The sequence below is a fragment of the Neodiprion virginianus genome, chromosome 4 (genome assembly GCF_021901495.1).
Source record: "Neodiprion virginianus isolate iyNeoVirg1 chromosome 4, iyNeoVirg1.1, whole genome shotgun sequence".
Classification (NCBI taxonomy): Eukaryota; Metazoa; Arthropoda; class Insecta; order Hymenoptera; family Diprionidae; genus Neodiprion; species Neodiprion virginianus.
In genome coordinates this window covers 40,739,996-40,764,678 of record NC_060880.1, presented here as the reverse complement: position 1 = coordinate 40,764,678, position 24,683 = coordinate 40,739,996, and the positions used below count along the sequence as shown (strand labels likewise).

Sequence of the window (24,683 nt, the reverse complement as noted above, 5' to 3'; positions counted from 1 at the left end):
AAGTTGATTGCTTCCGAAGAGTAGCAAGGGGTGCGATTCCTTTTAAGAGGTAACACTGCTTTAGTATTTTGGCAAATTCGATTTTTGTTTTTTCTTTTTTTGCTCAAACAATATTTTAGGGTCGTAAAAAGAATATCCAGTTGGTTCTATTGTCAACATTTTTTTTAAAGGTTCCATTCTCGGCTTTGCCAAAGTGCCTCGGAGCGCGCGCTGAGTGCTCGTAAAACCTTAAGCGCATTTTTCTCGAAACCATTTTTTTCAAACTAGCAGGATGGATTACTTGAACGGACCGTTGCGTTGTACGATGTAACGATGTACGCAGCCGTTTTTTTAATTGATGTAAACTTTTTTTTCATCAACAATTAACTGCTCATTTATTTTTTACCAAAATTCGATTCATTTCTTCAAAAGTGCACCATAGTATATAGATTATAAAATTTTTTGGTTTTCTGTTCCAGGTCTTACACTTTACGAGAAATCCGTTCTCCCGTGAAGGAGATTTAAAAAAAAAGGCGATTTCAAAGATTGGTTTTGTCACCGCTATTTTGCATCAAAATGATAATAAACAAAAATTTCTTCACACTTCAATATATGTGTTAAATAAACCCTCTGAAAAGAAGTCCTATTCATTTTTCCATAATACCAAAATACGCCGTCAAAGTTGGGCCTTTTTTTGGCCGTTACTCCTTAAGTTACTGCACTTGCATATAGATAGATACTCGTTGTATGTCATGCACGTCAGGTATCGACATAGTGTTACGTTTTTTTTTTTTTTTTGACTTGACATAGAAACCCAACTTCAGGCTAGTCATAGAAACTGCAACTTATTATTAGAATTGTCTGATATAGGCTGCGCAATGAGATGGGTCTAACAAAAGCGTAATAGGGGTAGAGTCGTAAGTGTGTGAAAGGTGAATCGATAGGTGAGAAGGTGAACGCTTTTCAATAAACGTACAGTTTCAAGAAATTTTCTACACACCCAATACACGGTATTACGAAGCGTGTGTAAGCGTAGGTGAATTCTTATTTAACGTCGTCACAGCTCATACGGCGATGGATTGGAAAACAAGGAAGATGAAACTTCGGACACCCACCTCAAGATGGGTTTTCAATAAATTTAATATTCTCGTATACATCGCGTCGTAGCGTGCCTTTGTTCGATCCATATGACCCAGATACACGAGGATGCATTTACTCATATGCGCATGTACTCGTAGCCTCCTTACAGTATCGAACCATCGTCTTCGGATATTTTATTTTATTCATTGACTTTGAGACGCGAATAAAGTAGATCGAACAATCGTTTGATTATCGATGAAAATATCGAGGATTCCGAGTTTATCGATACACCGCTTCAATCCTGTGCATATCAAACCATAGTGCTTATCAATGAATGAATCAAATTCACAATTAATCCAGTGCAGGTATCCAATCCATTTGTAGATTGAAAAATTTTGCGAGAACATCCGTGAAATCCAATTCTTCAACGGATTTGTCTTCCCTTTGTAAAATAATATGTACTTGGACTGTTTCACGTACGATCGGGTTGTGGAAAAAATTTCAGAATATAGTTCGATGAGTTCGGAGGACGAAAAAATAGAGGAAAACTTGGTGTTGTCGTATCTATTCGGAGGGCGTTGCAGGTCTTATAACTCGGCGAAGTCTCCAAGTCAAAGCATATAGTGCTACAATTTTCTCAAGGGACAAACTGAAAGGAGAACTTTTCTTCCTGGCGAATAAGAGTTTCCGACTAACGCGACCACGACGAGATCCACAAAGGCTGACAAGTTGCTTGCAAAGATCGTCCTAAATTCACTTAGGCCTACTAGAAATATCTCGATTCCTTTATTTTTTCTTCAAAGGCCAAAGAAATCGGTCAGGAAATGAAACTGTAATTGTATAATACAAAAAATGATCCTTTCCAATTTAGATTACCTACCTTCAGTGGAGGGCGATGATCGTCCTTCATCAATTTTGCATAGCGTTCCTCAAAGCCGTCATCCCAGTACTCTCGACTCCTCATCCAGGAAGGCTGAAAACAAATGAAATATAAATGGGTAATCTACAGATTCATATCGAGCAATGTCCCCGTGTTCATTAAGAACGATCGTTTCGCTCAACACTAGCGATTCGTTGATCATTGCAATTGGTAAAAATACTTCACGTACGAGTATATTCAATTCATCAACGACGAAAGTGATAACTGACGTGGGATAGAAGAAATGCGTTGAAAACGAATGATCAGGGAGGGTAGAACCGTCAAATCGAAATTACCCTTTCCTTCATTCGGTATGGTAGGATGTATTTCAGCCGATTTGTTATCTACGACCCTCCCGAAACGAGACTGACAACCGATTCGTCTTGCCAATAAGCTTATAACGTGTATTTCGTAAAGGCGGAGACACGGAGAAAGGGCCGAAGCCTGTGGTTGGTGACTAATTTCTGAGAGAGAGAGAGAGAGAGAGAGAGAGATAGAGAGAGGAAGAAAGAGAAAAAACGAAAGATTGACCGAGATGGGAAAAGACGGATGACCGTGCGTGTAAAAAACAACAAACAACTATACGCAACGAAGTTTACCAAAGTCACTGATGAACGGAGCTTACAGAGTACTGCAAATATCCGCGGAGCGTAGAGAAATTCGCAAAGCAACCGTTGAAATTTACATGCGAAATGGAATTGAATTACGGAATAGAGGAGAGAGCAGAGCAAAGCGGCGGTTCGTTAATGCCTATTAGTGCACCGTTGCGTAGTGAGAGAGAGGAGAGGAAAGCACCGATGCGTAAAGCGAGCAATACTTACGCACACGGAGATCGATCGTCACGCGTGAGCTGCCTGAACAGTTTGGTAAAATTCAATAAGAGTAAAACACGAAACGGTAATAGGTAAATCCGATGGGTACGTATGTAAGAGAAGACAGCAAGCACCTGCGGAGAAATGTAAATAGGCAAGTGTAGGCAGTCGTTTCGGCTCTTTGAACCGGTCAGACGTTTATCTCGGTTGCATCTCCTGGCCTTCGGAAACACCTGCCGACTCCTCGGACGTTCAAAGCTATAGAAGTGTCCCTTCGAGTTTTCGATTCTCCTTCGGATAAAACGAAAAGAGAGGACATCGCAGGTAGATTGTTGGGAACGAGGTGCGTAGAGGAAGAAAGTCGACTTTCATGGCTTCAAAGCCAATTTCAGAAAACCACTACCATTATTTCCTGATGTTTTTCTTCTTTTCACGCATATTTCCCTCTTTTTTTATGGCAAAATCAAGCGGCGTGCAACAACGGCCTTCCTATTCCGACATAGCGAGAGCACCGTGACCGAACATTTCCGTCAAACTTGTGCAGGCCTGTTCCCACCCTGCCACGATGAATGGCCCCACCTCGACGGGCGGCTGATAGATGGGCTCACGGAAGCTCGATTGATGAGCTGACCATAGAAAGAGCCAGAGAGGCAGAGTGGATGTGGAGAGGGTTATGCAGATGGGTGCTGGATAGAGAGACAGGTATCACCGACAGCGTGTCCCTAATCGATCGGTTCCTCCGGGTGAGACTACTCACTCACTTCTGGTACTCTCGGTGATCCGCTATTTCCGTTTTGTCGACCAGTCGTGTGAAGCAAATGCATTCGACATGGTGTTTCAAGTATTCGGTCGCAAGCGAAAGTGTGGAGAAGACGCAGCTGAATGGAAGTTTTCGATCGGGAACAAAGTAAAGAACCTGTTGAGGAAAATCGCAAGGTAACGTAGTTTGGTGATGAAGACAGAATGGGTATGTGGAGGTAACAGTTCGAGCAGAAAAATGTATGTATAAATTATAATGATGAACTAATGTATTTTACCCAATCAATGAACAACCGAATTCGTCGGTGAATGGGTCAAGGAGGATTGGAGGATTGGAAATAAATCAACTCGATATTAGAGCAGAGAGAAAATGAACGGATGAGTGACGGTAAGGCTTAAACGGATAGACTTCTACGAATGAAAAATAGATGTCGATGATATGAGTACGTGAGTTTATCATACACGACTATAGGACAGTAATTACAGCTCAATTATTGTAAAATTAATATATTGGCAGTGAAAGTGTTTCAAGGATCCGGACTGACAGGCACTAGAAACATGTCTCCAAGTGTGAATGAAATTAAGTATGACAAGTAGGCTCGACAGGTTGGTGCCAACAGCGTTCGAGACCTGTCGCTTTACTTCCTGCGACATAGTGCCGAGACTCTTCGAGAGCAGAGTAAGTAAGGAAGGCGAAAGAAAAATGTGGGCACACACACACACGAGAGAGAGTGTCATGCAAGGGAACTTGTTGAGGTGAATGATCGACAGACGGTGGTGAACAATTGTGGTCCTTTGTTCCAGGGTCTATAACAGCGTGGCACTTTATCCCACTCTGTCAGGTTTCGGATGTGCGGGCCGTTGGGTTGGATACACCAAGTTGAAACAAACAACCCGTAGGGTATTTAAGAACGAAAATGCGGCCGAATATGTACTCGCCATTTCAGCGATCTGGAATTATCCGAGCAGCTAGCGGCTGCTACTCTATGTGCAGACCTTGTGGCGTTTCCTACTTCACGTTAATAACAAGTACCCAAAAGCATCTACGAAACTCGTTACGTTGAGCAAGCGAAGCCGTATGAACCATTCAATGGGTTCAGGGTCTCAATATTCCGTAACGGCGACACTGTACCTTAATTGACTGGCTTCGGCTGTACAACTTGGACTCGAACGACGATCCTGGTTCAAATTTTGTACACTTTCTGGTGTTGAGTAAGAGGAACTAGGCTGTTCTGAACGTCCCCGGAAGTCCTCCTTGCCGGTGTATTGTACACAGGGGTAGGTACATGCCGGATACGTAACTGGGTAACAACCAGCGCCATCCTGCATAGGCACATGTGTAGGCACACCTACAGTGTATTACCGTATCAGAACACGCAAAGGCCGGACGATGGTAGGATCGTGTGCATTTGAATATCGACTATCCATTAGGCCACATATTGTGTTGCTGCAAATACGCGTCCCGATGGCTAGGATTTTCCGGAGAGTTTCAGTCGGTTTCTAAGTAGATCATCGTGTAGTCCCGCGTAAAAGCGTGGTTCAATCTTTCACCCAGCGTCCTCGAGGACGAATGATTTCAATTTTCGTCTGCAGCCTCTCGAAAGCTGAAGAACCATTCAAGCAACGGATTCGTAATCAACTTGCTCTCTCGGCAACTTCAGTGTTGCTTTTATACCAGAAATCAATTTACTTTAGAATCGTATAACCTCACCACTTGAATCTAAGGAACCACAGAAGTCTGCCAGATACGGTTCGAAACTAAAATTCACAGAATTCAGGTTCAAAGCGGGTGTCTGGTCAGCGATGAATGCGGGAAAAAGGATTGAACCTGGAAGGTGAAAGGCAGATGCAGGTTGTTAGAAGAACGAAAACCAAGCGAAGGTACAAGAGCGAGTGATCGTCTGATGCTCACGGCTGTTTGTTTCCAACGATAGAATGAATTCACTTGAAAGAAAAATCCTACTCGACGACATTCAGCGAGCGACGTCTACGCCGCATAATCCTCTGTAAGATTTCTTAATTGTACCATAATTCAAACGTCGACCCGTGTCTGCTTTTGTTAAACGATGTATAGCAGAGCAAAGTGGAAAGAAAAACTAATTAAGAAAATGCAATCCGCTGTGACAGATATACTCAAGTACCTCATTACACTCTCCCAGCTACTCATATTCTACAGATTTCTATCCTACGAATGGAATCACGTTAAGTGCCTACCTATTCACCTCGAGACTGGAGTACCTTGATATTTATTAAAAAAATTAGAGGTCGTAATAATAAGAATGTAATAACGAAGCTGAATGGTACAGACTCCGTGTTTGCTAATTAGACTCAATTCCGAATTGTTTACATGTCGGAACGGTCTCAACATACGAATAAACCAGCGGTTAGACTTTCTGGAATTCATTGTCAGTGACCGACGATACCGCTGCATTTATAAATGAACAATCAACGACGTACAGAGTTTTTCAGATTAAAAAAAATCCACCTCAGCATAGAACGAAAGCAAGAGAGGTTATTTTACGAGTAAGAAGACAGGATCATGCTCATAGCTTATATCACTCACGTCTATAGGCGCAGGTAGTTACACCTATTTACCAGCTTATATACGAAGATGATGTATACGTATACCTACATGAATATGTATGCGAGGTGGGGGTCTGCATGGGTACGTAGGGTGGCCGTAATTCGATGCGAATGTGCACAGGGTACATGGTCCTGGGTGGAGAGTGTGCACACATGTATGTATGCATGCAGTATACGTCGTGTCCATACGAACGCAGAGACTGGCGTGACAGAACTCAGTCCCTCTCGCGCGATAAGTTCTCCGATATTAAATTTTCATATCAAGACAATATTTCAGTTCCTACTTGTTTTTGCTTCGCGTTTCATCCACCTTTTAGTCCCCCCCATCATTTTATGCTCGACGGACGACAGAAAACAAGATAGAGGCGGGTCGCATGCATTAGTCACTTTTTCCCATTACCGAACATTACCTGCAAAACGGAGGTATTTGTATAACAGTCATGAGTAAAATGAAACATTTACCAGCAAACGTTCGTTTTAACAGATACAATAAATTGGAAATCGAAAATTGTATCAGACGATTGTAAATTTTTTTTTTTTTGCAAAACGATATTGTAGAGTGTGATTCGAGTTATTCTTTATCAGGATTCTACCTGGGCATCATTGCACAATATTCGTGCCAGGGAAGGGGGCGAAGATAATGAAGGGAGCATTTTGTACATGTATAATGAATCATGTTATTTCGATGCGGATCTATTTCAATGATTTCATTTCTAATCACAAGCATTCACCTATTGTGAAATACATTATAGGCAGGCTTCCAATTTTGTGCTTCCCATACGATTCTATGCGTAGCGAGATAAAAATAAAACAATTTCTATCCGACAGCGTGGTCGAGTAACATATGAGGTACCTGCAATTTGTGACCGTAATAACGGGACGAAAAAAGTAGGCCATACAATTTACGTGGAACGGGCACCATCTAATTCCAGGCTAGATATTTTTCACGTTAAATCGTCGAAACCGTCTGTAATATTATGACAACATTGTCTAGCGTCCGTCAAATTAGTGCCAAAATCCAACGAAGGTAAGAATGCCTGAAACTTTTTCCAAATGTTACGCACGTCGCATTTATTTATAGATATTTCCAGATTTTCGCCCTCCAACAGCTCTTGAAATGAAAATTTCGTCACGCAAGAACTAACTTCGCTTATCTCAAATATGTAAAATCTACCTCTCATCGTGCATAATTCACAATCTCTTCCCGAGCAAGACTAACTGTGGAGTGAATATCTGCCTTCCGAACATGAACGGTAAATTCAGTTCCAAATTCTGATCATGCTGTGAATTCTGTTTTGTTCGATAAGCTTCGAAAATCTCCGCTGTAATTGCTAGTCGCTCAAAAAGTGACGGAATCCATTCATCACTCGGTTGCTGCCGTTTTTTTTTTTTTTTTTTTTCTTTTCTTCCTCGTTTTTTTTTTTATACCCCGATATCCGTGCACAGGGTTCTTCATCCCTCAAGCACCGCCCGAAGTCAAAGTCGCATGTAATTAGCTCGTCCATTGGGTGAGCCAATGGCAAGGAAAAAAACTAGAAAAAAAAAAAAGAAATAAAGTACAGAACAGAGGATTAAAAAGTTCGATCGATATCGTGATAAAAATGATGGGCAATTAATTTCATTCCACCCGCAGAATTTCCATCGGGGTGAAAGTTTATTCTCGCATTATATTAGGAAGAGCGATCCATCACCGTGGTTACATGGGAAAATCATTTCGTATACGGAAATCTATATTTGTGTATATAATATTATTGTATAAGATGAATTGGCGTGCCGTTCCATGGTTTCAATTCTCGTTAACATTGTCTTTTTTTCCTCGTAGATAAGCAAGCTGCATAAACATCGGCAAGAACCTTTCGTGCCTCGAAACTGTTAATATCCATTTGTCAGAGTGTTCAGGATTCTAAATACCGATCAACTTACTCGCACAGGCCGATTAACGTGTCGACACGTTGTTCAAGTTTTCTCCTGTAGTTATGTTCTATCCGTGATCAATGAAAGTTTTAAATTTCAAGCAATATTGTACGATTACCTGTGAAAAACGGGCCATAAATTTATTACAGGTAATGTCTAACATCGAGTTATATACGTGGATAGAAAATTATGGCAAATTCACATGCGCAAGACAAGGTTGATCAAAATGCTGCACTGAGAGAAATTTTTATTTCCGGTTACCGCTCAGTCTTAAACTATTTTCATTTTTTACCAAGATCCAAAAATATAGTTCTAGGTATAGAATGAAAATTAGTTTTGTAACTGTTACCGGAAAGTCATTACGATCGCTGTTGCTATATTTTCTTGTAACTGTTGCGAAAATTTAATGCTTGTGCAACGATAAATTGATGTTAAAGCCTTATTCAACTAAAAAAGTACATTAAACCGAACAAACTGATATTCCCTTGCAATCACCAAAAAAGGATCGACAATAGCGCTAAATGGTTTCGCGTACCTCGTTGTTCGTAATTACAACAATATTCAAACAGTCTTTTTAACGATACCTGTTTTACTGAATTCTTCTAATTACTGTAACAAATGAAATTTATCTCAGGGTGCAGCATAATGCCGAATCCTTATGAGGCTGAAGTTATAGTAACGTTGACGTAACGAACGATCATTGAAACAATCATTATTGCACAAAATTTTATAATGCCTTTCAACGAGTTAGCTTTGAAAAATATCAGTATATTTTATCTATTATAGGGTTTACTAAATTTTAGTGCGGAGTAACGATTTTTCCTAAACATGCATCGTTACAGTAACGTTACTAACTTCATCCTCATGAATTTATGTGGCATCGCGGAAAACTGAAAGGGCGAAAAACAGTTCGGAGTGATTACGGACAAGGATAATCAGACCAAGTTTTTAACTTTAGGTACGAATGAGCAGAAGAAACTTTTACGGATATTTATCGTGACTACAATGAACAACAATATAACGATGTACGTGAAAACGAGCGGTTTGCATGTTCATTCGTCGTAAATGAATGTTGAACGATGAAAGAAGAAGAAAAAAAAAAAAAAAAATGGTGACAATTGTGACGTGGTTAGTAATCAAACCATTCTCAAAGTGTATCAAATCCAAACTTTCAAATAATCTGCTGGATCATATAGCTCCAGTTTTCTATATCCAGAGTTCCATCATCCGCGAGGGTGTTGGACTACTTTCCAATGGTTTCTTTTTATGGCACGTCTTCACAATAAACGGGAGCGAACGGAGAACCGATCCAGAGAGAAGATCGAGCGGGGAATAAAGATCGGGTGAAAAGAATACGAGCAGCGGCGTGGGTGTATTCAAAAAAAGGGGTTGGTTCAACGCAGAAATATAACGGAAATTTTACCCATTTATATTAGCCAACGGACGCACGATGAATAATGGATATTTGTGGCGGCGGGAGACGAAATTCATCGGTAAAGCAGTTTAGTATCTGCTAGTGATGTAACGAATATTCACATATTTCTTGACGTCCGCATTCGCAAAAATCGTGCGAATATTTTGCGAATGTGAATGTCGCAAATGCTTCATATTTTGCTTATAAAAACTGGGAAAATAATGTTAAATAAGACGAAAAAACATTGATTTGATTACGAACATTTATTATAAAAGTTTTTCTTCAGGTTTGAATCACACTCTAATCGCAAAAGTAATTTGTTTCCGTTATCAATGTGCGACTCGCATGGTCTACCTGTCAGTCAATAAATAGGCGACTTTTAGTCGTACAGAAATAGCGCCAGATTTGAAAATGTATATTCTCATTCGCGTTTGCATTCACGTATACTTAAAATTTTACATTCGTCAGATCACTAGTATCCACTGCTGCACCTGCGCTGACGCTGTTACCGATCGAGCAGAATCCCAGTTGCAGCTTGACGTCACAATTACCGCATTACACACTCATAACGTAAGTGACACGAGTGATACGCAGGTACCAGAAAAGTCGAAGTATCGAACGTATTTTTGTCAAAGAATTTTACCCGAGTGGAATTATCGGCGACGCGCATCAGCTCTCCGAGCTGTCTGGAACCGCGTGCAAAGTGCTTCTTGTAACCATTGGAAGGTGGAGTTTCCAAGGAAATCTGAGAAATTTTCTGCACGGACAAAAATACAGCCGAGTGTATACGTTTCGTTAATATTATTGATCGAAAGTGGAACTACTGCAGAAAATTTCAAAGTATTCCTAGAAAGAATTGACCAAAAAAAGTGGGTTATAAATCGTGCACAATGTTTTTTACTCAGATAGGTAACCAGTCATAAAGATGAACCTTTATATCCTCTATCCCGAAAATTTTTATCGCACTTGAGGGACACTGTGTGCAAACGATAGTGATATCGCCACTCTCGATTTTCAGCTTCCATAAGAACGCCGAAGACCGTCTGGCCCCAGCAACGATAATTTGGAGAACAAAACCCGGGTATCTTTTAAGTCCGAGCCATATTCAGCATGTACCAAGATGCTCGTACAGTTTGTTAGAACTTCTTGCTGACCGCCATCAGGCTGTAGGTATAAAACCACGTAGGCGAGGCGTCTTCGGGGTGTCGTAAAAGGCAATTTAGGAGGAATCGCTGGCATTAAAGAACGGTGGAAGCAAGACTCCTCAGAGCTCCCGCAACATCAGTGCCAGGTCAACAGAGTCGAGAATGAAACCAGGCATCGAACGAATGCAAGCATCAGAAACGCGTCCTTAAACGAACTTCCAGGACTCAAACCTCTGGCGGAGAGTAATCCGGTGCCTGGATGTCCGGTTTACAATCGTATAAGCTGTAGGGATGGATGAAGGACTAGTTCGCGAGTTCCTAATTGGCACGCTCCCTGGCCATACGGACGTCACCGCATGGGCTGCGACACCACCCTTAATATTTGAACGGCTCCATTATCCTCGTCTCTGGTTCGTTCCACCGGTTCGCTCTATAGTCTCGCAAAAGCGTTGGTGTTTACTGTCTATGACAGACCCCAACTACGGGCATAATTTGGAGTAAAAAGATTCCCGGAGATGGACTTGAACGCTAAATATAGCCGACAAAAGTATTCTTCTTTAAGGGACGGTCTAAAATCATACCTATTTTTTGAAAAAATTTCTTGAAGAAAATGAACACGCAGAACAATTTTAGGTTGCGAGCTTTATTATTTACAGTTTCAAAAACATTTTAGAAGTTTTTCATTGAAATTAATAAGAAAATAGCGGCATGACGCATATAAGTAGTGAACGACCACGTTTCAATCCGGTGGCGCAGATTCCTCGATCAATTTTTATCCGATCGACTCGCAATTTTGACACGATCTTTAAAACTTATTTATCGATTCGAGCTCGTGGCTAGATTTTTGGATTTCAGTTACAATTTTTGTAAAATTTTTCTGTCGAAACATGAACATTTTTGTTCATAATCGTATATATTTGAAAAAAGAAAATGTTCAACATTTGGACGACGAGCTCGAACCTCAAACTCAAAATGCTCCAAGTGTATCCATTTTCTCAAGAACGCTCTCAAAATTAGGTATGATTTTAGTCCCTCCAAGCCGTGCCTCCCCCCCTTAATGCGTTGTTAAAGCAACGTTGAGAATGTCGGAATGTCCAGTTGGTAATTGTGAGAACTTATGAAACGAAGCAGTTATGGATAGCATTGACGGGTTTCAGTAGTTGTATATTAAACATCCCATCATTTACTCATTTAGCCAGACATTTCGTAGTTCATTTATTCATGAGGTATAAGAAGTCTCCTCAGGTCTTATCGAGCAGTTTTTCAAACGCCCCTCAAGTATTCTACTGGCATTTCTGAAAGTATTATACCTAAAAACTCGACCTGCCAAACTCTTTTACATTTTCGCAATTGACGGAATTGAACTCCATTTATGATTTATTCAATTGCGCAACTTTTATTATACGTTTTTTTAATAAGATACATAGAATATCTAGGTTTGAGAGAAGCTCGCAGAAGGCTTAGGTGTGAACCGCGTAGTTCTGTGACGTATGAAATACATGTTCGTTACCTAATTCCATACATAGACTATAGACTTATTTCTGCGCTACCACATTTGGCTGCCAAACGGTGATTAAAAAAATAACCAAAATGGATTTCGATTTCCCTTACCGAATGGCCGAACAGCAAACGAGAACGAAATTATCGTAGCAACACAAAATTTCTATGTACAACGCTGTCGGTTCTCGCACCACGTTGTGTGTCCAAACCCTTCGAGTTACTCCGCATAATTCTGGTCGAATTTCGCTTCGAGCAATATACAGAAAGCAATTTACTCTCGAGTGATTGATGGCAGGTAATTGAAATGACGTGTTCGGGCGTGTTAGGTACAACTCGAGTCGGGTACATCTCCTTATGAATTCCACAAAAGTTGATCAATCGATAAATGAAAAACCAAGGATCAATGGATTCGATCCGCAATCCGCATAACAAACGAACCATTTCAACGAGGGGATATTAAATTTTCAAAAATGTAATTGCAAAATGCGACGACTGTTTTGTATATTCTACAGGGGGGGGGGGGGGGGGGGGGGAAGGCCAGTATAGCAGGATTTGCGCTAACCGTTCTTGATTGGGCTCACAGTTAATTGACGGTTCTCAAGTCCCATAGACCGGGACACTTGATACGTCCCCTTGAAGCACTCTGACAAGTACGATTTGAACGAGGGGAACGATATGACGCATTGTCAGTCCAAACATCGTACACGCACGTATAAAAGGACAAAACGCAGTGGAGGAGACCGGAGCTTTGGCTACTGATTGCGCTATAACGCGTGCAGGTAAAGAGAAAAAGTGAAAAGAAGAAAAGAAAAACCAACAATACCGGTTTTGTAATACCAACACCGTGCATAGTATGGTGGTTTAGGAGGAAAACCTGTGTGTGTGTGTGCCTGGAAAATCGGGTGTGAGAGTAAGAGAAAAAATAGGAGGATACCTACCCATTAAGCTCTCAGTCGAGTCTAAATTGGCTCGCCAACAATCCCCGCTGGGGATGGAGGCGTGAAAATCAAACAAATAGCTACCGGATTCGCCGGCAGTTAGCCGATATACAGAGGCGAGAATAGATTCCATGTTAAAAAAAGTGCAATTACTCTTCTCGTTAACACCGTGCCGTACGACGATAATTGACAAAAATCTATTTTATCACCCAAGTATTTAACATCCATAAGTGTGTGTCTGTGTGTGTGAAAAATCCACGTTGGTCTAAAAGTTTTATTTAATGAGGCCTGTACGGAGGCTGAACTTCTTTTTATTATCATTTCGGTATTTTCTATCCAAGGAAACGTTACGTCATAACGAATAAGTTCATTTTTAATCATCATTCGTCTCTCGTTCAATAATCGTCACATTAAAGTATAAAATACAACATTGAATCATGCTCCTTGCTACATTAACGATTCTTTTTTCGATGGTTAAAATACGCTAATCAATCTGATTTTTTTTTTATCTCAAATCAAAACACTCACGAAGAACCGAAAATAAATTTTTTATTTTTTTTACATTTTTTTAACGGTTTTCTCAAAACGTGGCTTTGCACAAGCTATCCGTATCAAAATTGGACACAACATTCTTCGCGCCAATCTATATCTGGCTACGGAAGCTTCTTTTTTTAAAACATCATCTTTTTTGAACGAAAAACTGTCAATGAAATAGGCTAAATTCGATACTTCTTCAAACCGCAGCTTTTGTCAATTTTGGTACAAAAAAAAAAAAAAAACACCTCCATAACAAGGTAACGTTGTTCATACCGATTAATAATCTTTCTAAAAATTTTGTTTTAGATAATATTCACGACCACAATCGTGTACACCGTGAGGACTCCCGACATTGCTATTGGCTCCCTATGCAGGTCTGCTCAGATCGTTTTTGTAAATGAATCCACTCGCATGTACAAAACCCCCGATGCCATGCATTCCCAATTGCATTTGGCGACTTATTTTGCTATAGTTATTATTTTCCCCATAGTAGAAGAAATTCATAGCTTTGCTATAAGTAGAATTTCTATGGCTTCAGACAAATTAAAAACTCGTTATGATATTCGAGCCAGGGATATAAAATTTAATCCCAGAGATTCCGTCTGGCTCTTTCAACCTCGAAGACTGAAAGGACGATGTCAGAAACTACAAAGAAACTGGGAAGGCCCTTACTTAGTGGTTAACCGGATCAAGGATTTACAGGATTCGAAAAAACCTATTTCTTCTCTGACATAACTCTCCTCGAGTTCTGTTTCATTACTTCTGCTGACATGTTTGCCAGTATGATGTATTTGAAACGATGCTCAGTCTCACCTCTGCGTGTCGATCTTGAGTGCCGTATACACAATACGCCAGCGTGCGAAAAAGACAAATCCCGTCGGGAATTATCTTGATAATTCTCGTTTGCATGTTTATTTTTTGCGTGTCAGAAGCAGATACCTATAAAGATATTTTTCAAAGACTGTCATAAACAACCGATGACAGCTGTCAAAGGAAGTTTTGTTTGCTAGATGCTTTTTGTTTTGTTTTCGACATCTCACTCCACCGCCAACTTCATGCGTATACTATTGTTATTATAACCTTTTTCACCTGTTTCTACTTCTTTTTCATTTGTTCAGGACTTTTTTATTAGATAGAGAGAAACATAAAGAAAGTAGAAATAAAAGTTTAAAAATTTATTTTCCGTTCTTCATGAGTGTTTTGATTTTCCACTAAAAAAAATAAAAATGATCAGGTTATTTCAATCATCGAAAAAAAAAAATGGCGAAAATCAGTTACTTTTATACTCATCACACCGGCACGGTCCCTTAAAGATATCACGTCGTCTACCGGCGCAACTTGATTACTTCGCATGTTCCAAACGTATGTAACTGCAACGCAAAATCATGCGAAGTTAGTATATTTTCCCATTACTGGGTAACACAAGGAGACCCGTTTTGCACGCCTTTCCCTCAGTCTTTCTTTTCTCATTCGTTCTTCATCTTCGTCCTTTTCACTATCCGAACGAACGAACGAACGTATCCCTGGATCTGGGGCAAGAAAAGGCGATACGCGAGTCGAAAGCATTAGCAAGTGGTTCTTGTCACCGTTCTCGGGATTCGCGTGTCACCGAAACATTCCGTGTCATGTTTCCATCCTTCCGTACTTCCTGAGGGCGGGAGAAACCCCTCGAGGATCCCGAGTTTTATGCAGAGGATATGCCTCCTCCACGTGCCAACTCCCTCGACTCTTACCGTCACGTATTTTCGCTCCCTTCGCTCCACCTGACGTCACCAATGTCGCAGCGACGGCTGATATCCATAGGCAAGTAAGAATTATCAAAATCGCCGTGCATGATAATAAAAATGGCGTGTTCGCATGCTCCGGGGAAAACAATCGACGTGAAAATGATACGCAGGTTAACTTTGACATCATCGTTTCCATTTCGTCGATGAGATAAGCGAGGTTATCTCTTTCTCTCACTCCGCGAATGATATTTCTTCAAGCAAATTCTGAGGTGTACGTATGTGTAAGGATACTCCTTATTTGGGGGAGTCGGAAAAATTGTTGATAAAAGTTGATGCTTATAACGATAAGAACGAAGCCTGAAAATTTCAAAATTTTATCATAATTTTATAATATTTTATATTTCTTTTTAGATGTAAACTTAGTAGCATCACTTTTATTAGAATTATATACAGGTGTAAGGGACCAATAATTATAAAATTTGGATATTTTCAGGGTTTGTTCTTATCGTTGTAAGCAACAACTCTGCGAAATTGCAAATCGGTACCTCAATTTATGTATACCCACGTCATAAAAAACGAAATAACTGGTTATAAAAACTACGTGTATTAAAATTACATTTAAAACGTTCGGACTTTAGAGACTGCTCCAGTTTACGAAGAGGCTTGAATCTTTACGCAGTTTTTTTGATGATTTGGAACAGATCTGGAGACATCCCAACGAAAATTTCTTCTAACCGCAAATAAGGACCACCCTAGCATGTATAGAGATGCAGCAAAGATAATACACCTTAACCAGATCGAAGTTAGTAACGTAAATGTAACGAAATATTGAAATTACAATAATTTTTTCGAAAGCTTAGAACAACTTTAAAGGAGTTTGACTTGCAAAAACTGAATACACGCTGCTTCTTAAAGATAGATTACTCTGTTTGAGACGATCCTGCATTGCGAAATAATGGTTTTTCCTAAAAGCGAATCGTTGCGAACTTCACTCTGTTATACCTTAATCTTCGATCGTGGGTGGTGCTTTAAATCTTTCGGCAAAATAAGACGACCAGGAGAGTATAAAGCTCGGTGAAGCGGGAAGATGAAATTTAACCGAGATTTGAACAAACCCTCTATTTTTCTTTTCGCATGATATTTAATACATCGTCTTCTACCCGGGATTTCTCAGACTATCTCCACAAATCTCCACCCCATAGAATATTCACTCCGAAAAGCTCTCATGATCCTTCGGCTAAATCAAACCCTCTTTTCAAGCCCATTTTTTACGATCGTATCAAAGTATTTAATAATTAAGCCCTCCAATTTCTGTCTGTAAAATTGATCGTGATATTTTGTTGATATTACGAATAAAGACATGACCCAACCAAAACTTGTAGGCGGTATATATTCTTCAAAAGATGAACGGATAACTCCGCGGTGCGGAAACTTCACACTTGAATCACAGATAATGCGTCGTTTTCGTCTCACCGAAGGCAGATGCACCGCACCGAGTTCACCGGTTCCGCTTTCAAGTGCAGTGGAACTCGTTACCCGGAACGTTCCACGCTCTGGGATTTTTCCCACGAGAACTGGGTCGAGAGCAGAACGGACAAACAGCCTTCGACCACCATCGGTAACAAAATACTTACTTCGATAAAAGCTGGGGGAATTACGGTTAAATCTTGTTCTAAAAGTTACTTCGTCCGGAATTTTGGCTGTAATTTTACAATACACTCGTTATGGCTGGTGTGGTATTAGGATTCAGAAGCTGAATCTTTAACATCTGAGATGAGGAGTACTTAGTTTGGGTCGTTGGTCACGAGCAACTCAAATGGAAAAGAGATCGATCTATAATCGCGGTGACAGGCAGCTTCACAATTCAGTTTTTAGTGTAAAAATACCATTTCAAAGTGTCAAACTGCACTGGAACCGAATGATCGTCAATCATCCGCGTAAGTGTAACGTGATGTGAGCCGAATTGACAGGGCGTGTTGGCGAATGTCGGTAAGGATTGATGAGTTGAATTTAACACTGAACCGTTACTGTCAAGTCCGATTTCAGCGCGGTTTATTAACGGCATAGCGAAGGGAGTTCGGTAACATCGCTTAATTAATCTCCTCCCACACTATTTTTCCTACAAACTTGACAAATTAGGGTCAGCGGCCTGGTAGTTATTTGTAAAGACGCCCATCTCGACCTAGCGACACAAATTTCCGAGCAACTAATTAGACACGGACTCGGCTGACTACGAATTAGTCAGTGACAAACGGTTCGCGCAAAGTTTGACTATAGATCTGAACTCGTTTTGCAATAACAATTAAGATGGCTAAATTATCAGCCGATCTGAAACCAATTGGTTTTTTGTAGTGTTTTTTTTCTTCGGAAAATTTTCACAACAAAATGTCTTGTGGTTTCACACGAGTTCTGAAATGGATTCTATAAAAACTTTGTCATCGCGAACTAGTTGCAAAAAAATTTTTGTGAAGAGGAAAAGATTTTTTGTGGCTAGCTAGAGTCGGAATGTTAAGAAATGAATAATATCGATTAATACTGCGTTGTAACAATTATTGTTAAATAAAGTAATCTGAGAGCGAGTGAAGAGAATTTGGGTAAAATTTAATAACGAGTAAATTGACAAGGTTAGAGTAATACAGGGAGGAGTTTATATAATTTGGAAAGAAGAATGGTAAACAAGGCTGCCGATGCGCCCTTCCACCTTCTATAAAATTCATTCGAGATTCGCGGCACGCGGAGAGCGCGTAATACTTGCCGGATTTCTTGATTCCATCTGTACGTAAGCAAGCGAGCTTGGCAAGCCTGCGCCAGCAAATATTCCGCTGTCAGCCCTTCGAAAATCAGCCGGCTCGTATTCAAATGAAATAGGAATAAACTCGAAGCCTCCTACGCGAAGGTACGTATTGGAAAAGTTGCTTTGGGTGAGGTTAAAAAAAATTCCGACTCACTGTTCAATCACGCGTAGGTTTCTTCTCGCAAGCTCGTGTAGCATCCCACCGCTGTCACAACTTTTTCGCTTGTTAGGGACAAATGCATAATCAATATATCTGGAAACAAGCAATATCGCAACGACTTTTTCCTCAATCAGGGCGTTGACTTCCGGCATCCCATTCCTCTGAAAGCCGGAGTGAACTCGCCCCTAAAAGTCACCCCTACAGACGCGTGCCCCGAGACGAATACACAGACACGGTTACGTGTAGAGACGGATCTACGTCTCGACCAACGTCAGACGCTAGACGGAGGATGCAATCATCCGGCAGAAAGCATCCCCCGGCCATTTTCCAGTAACGAAGCGTGACAAATTTCGTATAAATGCGCGAGTGAATTTCACCCAGTCAGCTGAGCTACTTCTATCGAAATAATCACACAGGCCTGCGAAATATAACTTTCATTTTCCCGTCTAAATATTAATGCTTTTTTTCTAAGTATCCTGAATTAAAATATGCCGCTAGCAGTTTTACAGCATATCAAGATTTATTTTTATGCATGATACGCATATTTACAGATTTTTTAACAGTTTTTATGAAAAAATAAAATTTAATGAATATAAAACTGAATGTTTAGTTATAAAATGAACAGCATTAGTTTTAAACAAGACGTAAAGATACTAGATAAATCAAAAAGACTTGTGATATCTTTTTCTACTTTCGTCGAAACTCCTGTTCAATCTTTTTCATAAACGACAACTACTGATTGTAGATGAATATTTAAACCTCAACACTACCATTAATGCATATATTTAACACAGAAATTGCAAGTTAACTCTAGTAGAACTAATAAAACAGGAAAAGAAATTCTCAAAACGTTTAGGTGATAGAATTTAAAAAAAAAAAATGTCTTCTAGAATCGTACCAATACCTACCGAAATTATTACTCAGTTTTGTCCGGGAAAAACCATCGCAGGCCTGTGTTATCGTTTCACCTTAACTTATCTCGTGCAGTTTGTTTATTTCAAAAAAATATAAGAAAAGAATCGAAAACAATGGATAGCATAAGCAGATGCGTGTATTTCTCACCTGGAAGTCGAATTTCTTGAATATGTCCTGAGTGTCGATGTCCGTTTCCTTGGGTACGATGACCGGGCAGCTTTCAGAGGAGACCTTGGCGTCGGGCACCTCGTTAGGGTCCGGCGGTACGGAGGTCGGGCTTCTGTCATAGCGAAGCCCCTCGCTGAGGACATTCGTGGGACCAGCCGGGGGGGTCTGGGCCTGACTGACGTAGTAAATGCATAGGAGGAGGGAGAGGGCGACCCCGCAAAGCGCGAAGGTCCGCCCCGAGCCGCGTCTCAGGAGTTTGTACATCTCGGCACCTTTATCCCGGCTTCATCAGATTTCCCCGGCCAATATCAATAACCAATGATCGACAAAACAGCGTAAGAAAATCCCCGGAAAAACCGTTCGGGTATAACATAGGCGAGGAAATATTGAAGTATTTTTCTTTGTCAGCCGCTTCCTCGGCGAAAGCCTTTGTGACTCAGAGAATAAGCTTTTTCGCTCTGTTTCCAAAATTTAACCTTATCTCTCTTCCTTCTTCAGTCAGTAATCTAGTTTCTCAGCCGGGGGCTTAATTGCCTCAGCGTTTGATACGGTTTTTCTTCTCTCCGATAACTGATTTGAGTCCGGAGTTTGAATTACACCCGTTTCTTACTCGTCGCTTGGAAATTTATACATTTTCATTCGAAACAAATTTGAGACCTTGGATTCGACGAGGGCCAGTGACGATTCAAATTTCGTTAGTTCCTCCCGAGGGTATTTTCTGCGTAAAATTCAATCAGCCCTCCCCTCACCTCCTTCCCCTGCACCAGTCCTAGGGAAAATTGGTAACTGTTTCCTCCAGAATCCGCACTTTTTTTCCGACGATACTATGACGCACATGGATTTACTCCGAGTTTTTTTCCCGTTACCTTTTTCCTAACAACGTTTCCACGTCATCTCGCTGGAACAAAAGAAATTAAAAAACCACATTAGTATAAACGCTGGAGGTTTAGAGGAATCGAAATTTTTCAAACTTTCAAACATGGATCTGAGTTCAACACTGTTATGAGTAAATGATCCTACAATGTTTGAAAACTATAAGCACACAAAAACCACTACATCATTCAAGTAGACACAATTAATTCTTGGAAACCACCCGTCTCGAGCAGATGAATTAGAGAAAGAAAACCGTAAAATCCATTGTTAAATTGGTACTTGTACGTGATCTAAGACTGTGTCACGCGTAGAGGCTGTAGCGTTATCTGTACTTTCAAACAAACCGCAACAGAACGTCTGCACACATACCCCTTCAAAAAAATTGTACACAATAACTTTGTCAAGTATTGAACGTAAACAAGCGTTGAACTGTCAGAAACTTTGTGGGTAAATATTACGAACAGTGACCATATAATGTCAATTCACAATTTTCCTTGGCACACCGAGTTTGCTTCTCAGAATATTTTGGCAACCATGACTCGCATTACCTCAGCAAAGAACACACTCTGCCAGTTGTGTTCATGAGTTGTCACGTGACCGGAATGAATCCCCAAAGTCAGATGGGAAGCAGAGTCCGAAAACCTTTCGAAGACGGACCAAAAAACATGAAAACGAGACGCGAGACGCGCGACGAGCAGCGTACGACTGAGCCAAGCAACGCCGTGTAGTAGGCGTTGGGCCTTGAGGGACGCACGACGAATGCAGCGAGGATGGATCCAGTGCGTCCTACCAAGCTGTAGGAGTTCTTGCCCGACGAGAAGGGGGGTGAGAGAGAGAGAGGGAGAGAGACAGGGAGAGACAGAGAGACAGAGAAAGAGAGAGAGAGAGAGAGAGAGAGAGAGAGAGAGATAGTCACGCGGCGCAAACTGTCGACCGCGGCAAACTACAGAGTTTGACACGCCGCCGCCACTCGCGATATCCACCTTTCCAGTCCCAAGCGAGGCACACCGAACCCTGCGCATGTGCCGATAATCCACAGGCCTCCTCCTGCAGCAGCCTTACCTACCAACCTGATGCCTTTCTGCTTCATCCATGCCCCGCGTACCCTGTCTGCGGATGACGGGGAGAGGGCAACAGCCCTCGGAGCAAGGATTTCCACAAGGCAGCGGATCCTGCTCTCCGGATTATGAGAATTTTTTGAAAGCTGGGATCAACTGGATTTCAGAAAGAACGGGACTTAAGATCCATCAGTTTGTGTGGAGTACAAGTTCAGGTGGAAACATCTACGGTACGCTCTTCGTAGCGAGCCTTTCTCAGGTTCATGGAACCGCAAACTTAAAGAGATTCTTTCATTTCTACCAGTTCTATTTGTGGTCTTTGACACTTGCGGGTTTTCGTTGAACAATTGACCGCAAGGATGGAGCCTTTCTGTCGCATCAAAAGGAGCTCTCAAATCGGCTGGATTTTCAGTATGTTATAGTAAATATCCTCCCGGTCAAAAGTTCTCATGGACACTAGTCCCAAAAATCAGCAGTTTTCGAAATACAGGCTTCGGAAGAAAAGGTGTAAAGATCTTCGATATCTGTGGATTTCCTTATTTCCATGAATTGTAGAGCTTCAAAGGGACGTGAAATCAAAGAAATCATTCAAAAAATTGCACGGTTGATTCTCAAAGGTAGGAAGGAAGCTGCGATTGATTCCATCGAAGCATTGATTTTATCCATGAACTCGCTGGTTTACCGGAAGGAGGTGCAACGTCGGATTTCGCGTGTAGAACGAGACCCTCCGACTCTTGCAATAATCGACTTGTCCTGTTTTTTACGCGTCCACGAAGTCTCTGCAGATCGTCTAGTTTCAAGTCCCCCTCGAAGCTTTATAATTCGTAAAAATCGCGTAATCCACAAGCAACAAAAAATCCATTCACCCCCCTTCCGAAGTCTGTATCTCGGAAACTACTGATTTTTTGGACTTATATCCATGCGAACGTTTCATCGGGAGGAGATGTGCTATAACATACTGAAAATCCAGCCAATTCGACCGAGAGCTAATTTCCATAAGGATTCTGCGGGGTTCTTTGTACAAAAAAATAAATTGCCTCATCTCAAGTTCGCACCTTTAATGGTAAGAGCGGAGCGAAGATATTGTGATTGTGTTTTCAGCGTGTGCTACCTATTGCAATTGGTAACCATACCCTCTTACTCTCAGTGGTAATATATCGCTACGTGATCCGAATGTTGTTTAAGGTTACCGAACTGTTGCCTAAATACTGTGCTGCCACTGGCGTAGCTAATTTGATACGACAGTGCGTAGGCAGGTAACCAACATTGTGTCATAACGGTAACGTTGTAATATAATGAGATGCGAATGCCGTTCTCCGATAGAGAAACCAACTGTGGTGATTCGAACTACTTTAGGTGAATATATTTGTTTTACACTTTGGCACTGTATTCCTTTTATTTTCATTTAGCTAGCTCCCGAGTTTACTGTAGTTGGTTGTTTTTTCACATTATTCATTATCCGGCAACAATATTGGTCTGCCGTAGAAGAAAGAAGGGAATTGAAGAACAATTATTTGAGGAAGTTTCTTTGCAGAAGCCTACAAAGGGATCGTAAAAAACGAAAGTAAGAAGCGACGTAGATATACTTTCCATTTCAATCTCCATCGAAACGACCGTACGGACCAAATCCACTCGAAACTCACATTTACTCGTCTCTGTGAAATTCCAACGTGGTCGGTTTCAATGAAATTGGATCCACTAGTTCTCGACGAAATGTCTCCGTCCCCAAGGTCCGCGTCTGATAAAGCAGGTTCCAGGCTCAAGGTTGATGTACATCAACCCGCCTGCGAGTTCGATTGTTACGAGAAAATCCGTTCCGATTTTTCCTGCCTCTTTTGTACAGCGATCAATTTACCAACGAAATACTGGGTAGATTTTGTATTATATTTCAGGCATTTAATATCGACCAAGAAACAACAGAAGTAGAGGATATAGGACGCAGAAAAAAGCGGGCATCTTTTTTATAACAAAAAAACTCGATGTAAAAATTCACGGTATTTTCTTGAAAATTTAATATTCTCGTAAAGTCTCCTCTCTGATGGCTTTCTGGATGCGTGGGCTTGAAAATATGAATGCGAACGATTTGACAAAGGTTCTATAGTCCATCGCTGCAGGATTGGAGTTCGCAAACTTTCAATATGGAACACGCCACCAAGGTACGGAGAGAATGAAAATGCTGAATAAAAAATGGGGGCCTCGTTAAGATCGATAGAATCAATTTAAAGTATTTGTCGGATTGCTTTGAGGTGGAATGTTCAACTCCAGACAACTGGCCAGAGAAAAAGCTTTGAGAAAAGCCCGTTCAGAGTGTGCGAACCGGTGAGAAACGGTAGAGGAGGCAGGTTCAAATCCACGTGGAAGAATCCGGAAAGCGAGCGAGCAGAGAAAGAAGGACAACTGAAACGTGCGGGAGAGACAAAGAAAAAGTACTGGGATAAAACACTCGTGCGCATCTCGGCTCAATGGGGACAAAGAATTCCAGTAATATGACTATCCCATCCAGTATCCATGCGATTACGAAATACCATCTTCCTCGGAGGGCCTTTGACAATAGCCGTTCCTTCCTTCCAAGCTTCAACGTCCGCCCGACAATGGGATATCGAATGTCCAAAGACCCCAAGCCGAGTTGGGTACACGCGCACGGTGACATAGAAACCGCAATCAACTTACGTCGATTATTACACCAGTTCGTGTTCAACGTACCTACCATCGTCTTTATAGATAGATACTCTGCTGCGCTTGAAGGAGATGCTGTAGCTAACTATGTGTCTAACTATCTTAGTCCCTACCTAGATAGACGATAGAAGCTGCTTTATCAATGTTTGCCGAAAATGTTTGAAGATAATAATGCGATTACGGTTTAAGGTAAATGTATAGGGTATTGGCGAATTCGCCATAGTATAATACGTAATTGTTCGAGTAAGCAGAAACTTGGAATCTTTTACTGCTACGGTTCTACGTACAAACCAATATCTATCTACTTCTACATACCATGCGTATAACTTATATAACCAAAGTAAAACTTTGGGCAGCAGTGAACAATGGACAATGGAAATAGTTTGGCTCTAGCGAGTTCAAATCCAGTATAGAGAAGCTCTTAGATCTTCCGCATTTCCGTATGGAAGTTCGAAAGACATTATCTCACCGTTTCGTTTTCGAATATACGATCGTATTCTTTTAAGATATCCCAAAAGAGCTGAATAATCCTTTCTTCTGTATGCCCCGGAAATTTAAAACTCATTAGGTACGCCTTACGTTGGGTCTCTAGAGAATTTCTTCTGTTCCCTCGGAAAGAATATCGAAAGCTCGGCGGCTGGTGTGCGTGTGAAATAAAAATAACTGTATAAAAGGATGGTGAAGAAAGTAATGGAGACGGAATCATCAGGAAATACAATGGGCAAGCAATTC

At 41.0% G+C, this 24,683-nt stretch overlaps 1 protein-coding gene across 2 annotated transcripts in view; it reads right to left on the bottom strand.

Annotated features, from left to right (window-relative positions):
* The window catches only part of LOC124302595 (alpha-mannosidase 2), a 79,698-nt gene that overhangs the window by 27,850 nt on the left and 27,165 nt on the right, over positions 1–24,683 (bottom strand). Inside the window, exons 1-3 of one of the 2 annotated variants that reach the window (XM_046758908.1) lie at positions 20,766–20,958; positions 19,324–20,242; positions 1,940–2,032 (exon numbers count right to left, since the gene is read on the bottom strand). In XM_046758908.1, the coding sequence (XP_046614864.1) occupies positions 1,940–2,032; positions 19,324–19,608 (378 nt within the window). In that variant the 5' untranslated portion in view covers positions 19,609–20,242; positions 20,766–20,958. Of the gene's footprint in view, positions 1–1,939; positions 2,033–19,323; positions 20,243–20,765; positions 20,959–24,683 lie in introns of those variants that run through there. The other variant, XM_046758907.1, reaches the window with a different exon arrangement.